Source organism: Siniperca chuatsi, linkage group LG18 (assembly GCF_020085105.1).
Source record: "Siniperca chuatsi isolate FFG_IHB_CAS linkage group LG18, ASM2008510v1, whole genome shotgun sequence".
NCBI lineage: Eukaryota > Metazoa > Chordata > Actinopteri > Centrarchiformes > Sinipercidae > Siniperca > Siniperca chuatsi.
This window is the reverse complement of record NC_058059.1, coordinates 3579964-3588941: the sequence shown is the minus strand read 5'-3', so window position 1 is coordinate 3588941 and position 8978 is coordinate 3579964. Positions and strand designations below refer to the sequence as shown.

The 8978-nt window shown below is 42.3% G+C and overlaps 1 protein-coding gene across 1 annotated transcript; it reads right to left on the bottom strand.

Moving 5' to 3' along the window:
• Positions 1 to 2611: 2611 nt before the first annotated feature.
• tmed2 (transmembrane p24 trafficking protein 2) lies at positions 2612 to 6074 on the bottom strand. Its single transcript, XM_044173677.1, has 4 exons — positions 5697 to 6074; positions 4934 to 5126; positions 4272 to 4379; positions 2612 to 4179 (listed from the first exon to the last, which is right to left on the bottom strand). Exons 1-4 carry the CDS (start codon positions 5874 to 5876, stop codon positions 4055 to 4057), a joined length of 606 nt encoding a protein of 201 aa, XP_044029612.1. The 5' UTR covers positions 5877 to 6074; the 3' UTR covers positions 2612 to 4054.
• Positions 6075 to 8978: the final 2904 nt, after the last annotated feature.

Below are 8978 nucleotides of genomic sequence, written 5' to 3'. Positions count from 1 at the left end.
CTTTGAAGTCAGAAGTGAACAGGCATTCTTTGTCTTGATGGTTTCTAACCTGGAGGATTTAACCCTGTGCAGGTGAGCTTTCAAGGCCTTGACAAAAACTTGGTCAAAAGCCTGATTATTCAACTCGATGGCCGACTGGAACAAGCTGGCTGAGCCAAACTTGTCCCAGAGATCACCGAGCAGACCGTAGAGCATCTCATCTGTGTCGAGAGCCTTGGGGTCGATAATGGGGGTGTTACTTTCTGCAAGTATCTTTTTTGTGAGACGGTTAACGATGTCCTTGGAGTCCGTCAGGCTGAGTGGTTTGTTGGTGACTTCAACAATATGTGTTTACAACTTTTTGAGCAGCAGAGAGACAACTTGTCTGTCATCAGGCTGCAAGGACACAGTCTGTCTTTCAGTTCCAGAGTGTCGGATTTCAACGGTTAAGTTCTCATAGTGCTCGTCTGTGTTTGTTGTCAAATTTGTTTCTCTGTGACTGGCCAGCATCTTTGACAAGACCTCCACAACGTCAGTTAATGCTACAGACACTAAATCAGCGTGGCGCATTGAGTCCGAGTCGTTTTTGAACCACAGGAGCACCTGCTGCAAGAAATTCCTGACTGCATCTTCTGTCATCACATAGGAAAGTTCAGGTGAAGCGGCGGGCTGAGTGACTTCCACGTCTGTTATGACCCAATATATAGCGTTGTCGGACAGCCTCTTTCCCTCCGGAACTGTGGGAATTTGATTCGTCTGCCCGTGCATCAAGTGATGATAGATATCGTCGGTGAGCTTCTTTGTGAATTTGCTGAGCTCATCACAGGAGGTGACATTTTCCAGATGTTTGTAGGCAGACTTTGTGCTTGCCTGTGTCTGCGGCAGCAATACCTCCTTCAGCATACTATCAATATTGTCCACGACAGTCTGCAGGCTGTTATCACTTTCCTGACGAGATTGCTGCTCACTTGTATCAATAACTGTGGTCCTGCTGATAGTAGCACAAGCCTCAAGTGTGGACTTGAGCTCGAGAGTCCAGTACAGCACCTGGTATAGTAAAGCCTAAATCATCTGCCTCATGTGGCGGGGGTGGTGTCTTTAATTTATGAGATTTGGAGTTAATAATCACAGGGCAGGCCGTGGTTGGCATATTAAACTTGCTCTTGAGTCCCTCTACGATGTGACGGACGAGTTCTCTGGCAAACTCACAAAATCGGTGCCATCTTTGGTGGCTGATAAGAGCAGTGTGTTGTGAAGATGAAGAGTGTGCGTCAAAAAAGGCCGTCAGCTTACTCACCACCAAACCTGGACTCCAATAGGGCATGAATGGGGAGTTACACATGGTTGTTGACTCATGACTGGCAGCATGCACATAGTCAAAGCTCTGCAGGGCTTGAGCAATCATTTGAATGATGTCAGTTGCTACAGCGTGAGCCTGCAGAGCGGTACGTGATGGCAGCACAGCCCTTCCAGCCTCTGAAACTGGACTGATAGCTGTGCTACTGCTAGCCAAGTTAAGAGATACAGTACTTTTACTGGCCCGCTTTGCAAGGATGGCACTCATAGCTTCAGTGGCTGCAGTGACAAAGCTGTCTGATGTAAACTTCTCCATGAATTCTTTTCGAGGAGAAACAGACGTCCTCTGTGGTTCTGGCTGAACTTTGTCCAGAGATACGACATCCATGGAAGTTGTAGGTGAAACTGATGTGCGACTGGACTTCCTTGGTTACAGCCAGTTCTTCATGTGGCTCTGGTTCTCTCTGTGGTGCTGACTGAGCTTGGTCCAGGACTTCCACCAAAGTTATCCTGGCAAAACCTTGCCAACACCGGTGTCGTTTGCACTGGCTGTGATGCTCAGCAAAGCGTCTATTCAGTATTCTGGCAGAACAAGCTACCATATCATCAAGAGTGCTGGTGTGTGATATGGTGCTACTTACAAAAAAAAGCTGGTTCCTGGGACGGTGAAACAGGTGTTTTGATGGCCACCGATAGGACAAAATTAACCTTCAGTGCCACCTCTTTAGTAACCAGCTGGGTCAGGTAGTCTGAGAACACACATGCCCGCCCCCGAACCTGTAAAACCCCAGTGAATCTCCTAAGGAGGCATGGATGCGCTCCTCAGATACACCGAATAAATCTGGTGACACATAATCCTGGGCATCGCTGCCAGTGATGTGCTGATATGCCACAGGCATTACAGCATTCAGGATAGCTGTGGAGACAGACTGAACGATTTGCATACACGTTTCCGCCAAAACAGTTCTGGTTATAGAGTCTAGAGCTCCAGCTGCAATCATCCTCCACTGTCCTGCGCTCAGTTTCTCAAGGGATGTGCTGACCAGTGGGTGGAGGGTCTCTGATGTAATTAGAGGGATTTCACATATCTCCGATTGTGATTGGGCCACGGTGACCACCAAACGATAGGAAAATCAGATGAAATAGTGGTTGAAATATGCTCTGCTCTTTCTGTAAACTACTAAGTACTAAACAGTACTTGAGGAGCTTTAGCTTAATTCCATGTTTTCCAGCTGGTCATGAGCTCCCCCGTTTGGGAACCATTGAATTAGACGATTTGCAGTCAATCTTTCTAAATAAGACATCGTTACCACCTTTTTTTAGAAAGACAGCCAAGTAATTGTACAGAATATTGGATTTATTATGAAACCTGGGGCATTTTCCACAGACAACCATTCTACATTTGTACAGATCCATTTATCAGATTTTGTTGTAGTCACAAAAAGGAAGATACTGTGTACAGAGCAGTTTACCTGCCTGAGCTCACCAAAGATTGTTTTTAATACAAAACTGGAGCACATTCAGTAACACGCAACACGTAGGATGTTGCAGCTGTGTGCTAGATGTGAAGCTACTGCCTTGGACTTAAGTTTTTACCTTGTATAGTGAAAGAAAAAGGTAAAAAGATAGTCATTTGAAAGGCATCATCCAAACAGTTGCATGTCACAGGATATGCTCCAGGAAAAACAAACAGTTCAAAATTGTATACAATCATATAATTTAAAATCCCCAACCTCAACAAAATAACTATAGTAGAAGCAACTAAAGCACACAGCAGTCATTAGGTGTCAGACCCCCCCCCACCCAAACACCCTCAACATGTAACATGTATTTCAGTATTCCTCTACACTTTGCTTTGGAGTTGCACTCCAAGTAGTTCAGTTTAAAATACAACCCTTTCTCAGCTCTTACTGCTAAGTGAAAGTTTAAGGTAAGTGTTTGAAAATTAAATCAACTTGTGAACTCTGAGGCAGAGAAACCACTCGCCTGTTGTCATTTTCTGAACTACGTAGGGAGTCACACCGTTTCCCTGCAAAAGATGTCCACTGAAGCCCCCACCCGTGGCATGGATCGCTACGAATCAACAGAGCTAGAAGCTGTACAGTTTCCCTTAAAGACCAGCTGCAGTGTAAATCCTTCAGATGTTTAGATGTATTCATCAGGAGTGCATTTTGTTGTTTGAGAGCATTAACACAATGTACAGATATCACATATCTGCCAGTACACTGTCTGGACTTGGCTTAGACACTGGAAACGAAACCTCCTGCATCTCAGACAAAAAACGAATGTATTTTTCCCCCGCCATTTTTAAAATCATAGGAAAAAGGGTCCCGTTTATATCTTAATAAGGGCTACATTCTCCTGTGGTCACCCCACACATGCCTATCCATTTCTGTGCATTTCTTTTTCATCTGACTGCCTTTACTTAAAATTATGAGCCTCACAGTCATTCACACAGGCAAAACTGTACTGGCTAGTAATTGGTACTTAACTGTAATTATCAAACAATATTGGACAACAAATCTGTTCAACAAAAAAAAAAAGAAAGAAAAAACTAATGACAACTGACATCTAGCCCAGAATCTTTTTGCCATTCGTTCCAAACAAACACTAATGACATTTTTGAGAAGGAACCAAACAGGTAACATGAGAACAAAACATCTGAGATCCAATCATATGTAGGCTTTACTCAAAACTGCCAGTCTCATTACCAGAGTGTAAATAACTGTCTTGGTGTTGGAGAAAACAGTGGAGGACACAGAGGGATCATTTAATCGCACTACACCACTCGCCGTACTTCAAAAAATCTCTTCAGGTAGTAAATCTGTCCAAGTGTCATTGCCACCAGAACCAGAGCTTCAAAGAACGACCACAGCACCACTCTGCTGTTTGTGTTGTCGTTGACTAGAAAAGAGAAGAAGAGACAAAAATTACACTCAAATAATTAAAATGACAAACTGGTTCTTTGTACACGTTCTTATTGGCTCGGGACTCACTTGCTCTGTGTATCCTCTCGCGAACCTCCATGTACTCCTGCTCATGCTTTACAGCCGTCATGGCAACTGCCAGCTCGTTGATCATCTCCTCCAGCTTGTTTTGGTGGGCTGAAACAGGTAAAAGTAATCATCAATGATAGGCCACAACACAGTTGTTGTGCACAAAAAACCATGCACAAGGTATGCAATACATGCATAACATTTTTTTTTTACAATTGTGACGCATGTCGCAGGCGATGCGGTCCCATCACCAGAGACATGTATAGTTCCTACATGTTCTCACTGTGCAAATAGTCAAACCATTCACAAACATCACAACTTCCTACGTATAGTAGAAATGCACAATATTAGTTTATACTAAGGAAACAACACTGGTTAGAGAAAACTCTGCAGTGCATCACAAACTCAAAAGTCTATTTCACAACAGCATTTTGCCCATAGCCTGCCCTGTGCCCTACCATCCCAGCTGTCACCACCTAAAGAGGAAAGAGTGTCCAACATAAAGTCAAAAAGCAATGAAAGTAGATCAACAGCAGCAAAATGCAGAGAGAGAAAACAGATTTGCACTTTGCATAATCCATCTGGGAAAAGGCTGAGCTATATGAGATATGGAATTTCTTCATTTACATGCATTAACCCACACACACACGCCCTTTTTGTACCTTCTGTCTCCATGTCTTGGCCTTTAGGGGCCTCTCCAATATCGATGGTGAACATGACGATCTTGGGTGTCATGGTTGACATCTTGTTGCTGAAGCAGAACTTGTAGGTTCCGTCCATGTGTGCTGCCACAGAGTATTTCCCACTGGACTCTCTGTCGCCTTTGTAAATCTGCTTACCATCAGGCCCTGTTATCTGGGAAGGACACAAAAAGAGTATCTTGAATTAAAAAAAAAAAAACACTGCTGCATGAGGACATACATAGCATTAAGAGACTAACATATGGCAGCCACATATGTGTAGACAAAATACTCAATTGCACTTTAAACCACAGCAACGCTTCCACAGAACACAAGTCAAAAGAGGACTGGCAATATTACATTTTACAATGTGTTACATGTCCAAACACCGTATTGGCTATATAGTTAGCTAGCATAACTTAGCCGGACACAATGCTAAACCTGCACTTCCTGTATCGTTATGAATAATTCAGTCATCATTGTCACGCAGTTGATAACAGAAAGCTGACCGAATAACGTCTCTGTAATAAATTTAATTCACAAATTTAAATGTTTCCCGTCCTACAGTGAGTTAGTAGCCATCAACCCGGATTTCAACTAACTCTAGTTTCACTTGACTTTACGCGGACAGACGGCGCTAGCTAACGTTAGCACGGGCCTTATGTATAACAATCGCAGGTTAAGTTAAAAAGCCTTATTCCCCCACGTTAGGTGGCTGCTTTATTATCTCAGTGAGGTATCTCACCTCGACATCGATGTCCAGGAAGCCTCCTTCGGCAACCTCAAACATGAGGCCCATCTTTGTGCCGGAGTTGACCCGCTCGTAGAAGCACTCCTCGGCATGGGCGTCTATGCTAACGAAGTAGCCGGACGCAGTGGCGGACAGGACGGCCAGCAAGACAACCAGCTCCGACACGGTAAACATGTTTTAAATGTTTTACAGCGGGCGTCACACCGAGTCTGATTGTGTAAAGAGTGTCCCTGCTTCAGTATGTCCCGTAGGAGCGCGGGATGTCCGTTTGTAAGAGTGAATTGTTGCAGGAGAGGAGCCGCATCAGCCTCAGCTGCTGTGTACCGCTCTCTGACTGCCACGTACAGGCTTAAACGGCGAACGGCGAGGGCCAAACTTAAGAAAGTGCGTGGCGTCAAATGCTGTCAAAATGAAGCCGACTGTGACTCTTCACTTGGTCGGTGCAGATCATCAACTTCTGCTGGAACACAGCACGGAAGATCACGCTTTTTATTTTGACTGTTTGTCCCGAGAGGTGCTTAGATGTTAAATATGATAACTAACAAGGGTAAATATGCCTTGGTATTGCCAAAAAAATTGCCGAATAAGCAGAACATAAATTCAAAATTATAGCCTGAAAGAACATTTTCATAGCTTGCAAACTCTAAATGAGTAGTATAAGCCAGTAGATCAATTAGACCAGGGGTACATGTACCCCATGGGTTACTTTACTACCAGGGGGTACAAGGGAAGATCAATGTAACTTGGCTAATTAGAGGAAAATAGAAATTATGATTTGTCAAAAAAATATACCTACATTTTTTGTGGGAAAAATTGGTGTGAGGCTGATCTTTAGCACATCTGATCTCACAATAACCAATAAACTACTGGCTAGGACAGGACAACACAGGACAGTCTTTAGTTTCCCACCGACCATAGTCAGTTATTATAACACCTTAACACCACCGTGAGATTGGCAGTTCAACTGGTTATCAAGAAAGCAGAGAGGTCACATAAATTGCTAAAAGGGATGAATAAATGGTTGAACCGTCCAGCTTCTGGCACTCAGAATTGAAGCAGCACGACTGTGAACCTGATTGAACCAATAAAAAAACCCCGTAAACATCAACAATTCCAGGATCTCTGTGTCTTGTATTAAAACATCTTGTAACACTATCCACTTTGTTTAATAATAGTGTTAAATAAAATCATTTCATTCAGAACAATGTGCTCTGCTGACCTATTTGTACTTTTATTATTATTTGTTATTATAGTTATTATTTTTTATCTTGTTTTTAATGTTGTACAGCACTTTGGTTCAGCTTCGGTTGTTGGAAGGTGCTATAGAAATAAAGTTTGATTGATTGATTGATTGAACATAGTGGGGGGTTTCGATGAAGGGGTACTTGAGCTCTATAACAGGACTGTGGACGTACATCTGATAAAAAAGGTTGGGAACCACTGATTTAGACAACTATTTTGGTAATCGAGTGAAAGTAATTTTTCAAGCAAAATTGTCATCATTCTGTTTCCAGCGTCTCCAGTGTGAGGATCCGCTGCTTTTCTATGTTTTGTGTCATTGTAAACTGAATATATTTGGATTTCGGGCTGTCGGTTGGACAACAAAAGACATGTGAAGGCGTCACCTTGGGCTCTTGGAAATTGCGATGGACATTTTGCAGTAGTCATTTCATTTTATAGACAAAACGATTAATCAACTGTTAGTCGCAGCCGTACTTTACATCAACGCATTTAAAGACCAAATGCAACAATCTACATTACAAAGAGACAGATCATTCAGAAATGTACATATCTATTGTCATAGTGGGGGTGGAAACATTCTCCCAAGGCCTCCACTTGTAGGTCTGAGATCTGAACTTTTGGGGTAATATTGAACATGTATGCATAGTGCAATATTTAGTACACAGGAAAGCAACCAGAACATATTGGGACATTTCTGACCACTGACTGTGATGGGTATCAAACCATGCATGTGTTTTGGTGTGGAAGGATATTGGTTGAAGCACATGCTACGAGGAGGACGTGCAAAGTCCAAACAGAAAGGAAAAGATTCAACACTCAAACCCTTGACCTTCTTGCTGTGAGGTTTTTCTCCACAAACTGTGGTCGATAAACAGCATTTGTTCTTTGCTGCACTAGATGTTATAAAAATAACATAATAATAAATAATAAATTATTTTCACTATAAAAAGCAGCTTTATTTAAAGCCTACTATCTGTTGTGGATTCTGATTCTGTATTTCCTACTGACAGAATTAGCTTCCTTTCTTTAAAGCTATAATGTTAAAGTTTGACAGCTTTTATCCTCCTGACAGATTGAGTTACCTCATAAGCACCTTTGGGTGTCCATTAGCATTTTTATTCCACATGTCATGAGAGCATTTTTAGAAATACCTGCAGCAGGCAAACACGTGACCAGTGCCGCCATATCATTTCTTCTTCTGCAGTGCCTTCTTGCATTAGTGAATCCCCAAACTGTGGCAGCTGTCAGGCAGTGGCACACTGGTACACCACTGCCACAGCAACATGTCACAAGTGCTTAGCATAGTCTACCTTTTCAGATGGCATCCTCAGAAAGTGCGGCAGCTAACCGGACACGCATGGCCCCGCCAGCAGCTGTGGTGTCTGTCATTAGAGCAAGTTAAAGACAAGCTGAGATTGGGGGAAAGAAGTAGAGGCTGAACTAGTTCGTTATTGTTTACATTGTTTTATAAGTGCAAGAAAAATGCTTATTTGCTCACTGAATGCTGAACTGTCTCTGGAGCATCCTCCTCCCAGTGTCCAGGCTCATCTGTTAATGGATTTAAAATATAGTGTTTCAGCTCATATTTACGTTGCTTTGGAAATGACAGCTGAATGTACTCTTAGGAAACAGGGAGAAATGTAAGATCATACCATACCTTGCATGTAAGATATCATTTTTATTATGAACTGAGACTTTCTTAATTTTGTCTCCACAGATGTGCAAATTTCACAGTTTTTCAGTTTATTGTGGCCACTCAGAACTGAAAAAAACTGACATATTCAGCAGTTGCATGATGCTGATCTCCATCTACGAGCTTCATATTTCATGCCAAAAAAGTTTGCACATCCTGCAACTATGTGGTTTAAGTTAAAGATACATTTGAGAACTATCTGCATAAGAATTAAAATTTACATAATGTTTCTAATTTGACATGTTAAGCAGTTTAAGCAATCCTAGTGAAGGTTACACCTCTAAACGACTCTAGTTAAAGACTTAAGTCAGAATTAATAGGTAATTTAATAGGTGTTTAGA

Coding starts and splice junctions, on each gene's coding strand:
- tmed2 (XM_044173677.1), bottom strand. CDS start 5,876: ATGTTTACCGTGTCGGAGCTGGTTGTCTTGCTGGCCGTCCTGTCCGCC. Junction 5,127..5,696: donor TCCTGGACATCGATGTCGAG/GTGAGATACCTC, acceptor TGTCCTTCCCAG/ATAACAGGGCCTGATGGTAA. Junction 4,380..4,933: donor CCAAGACATGGAGACAGAAG/GTACAAAAAGGG, acceptor TACCTGTTTCAG/CCCACCAAAACAAGCTGGAG.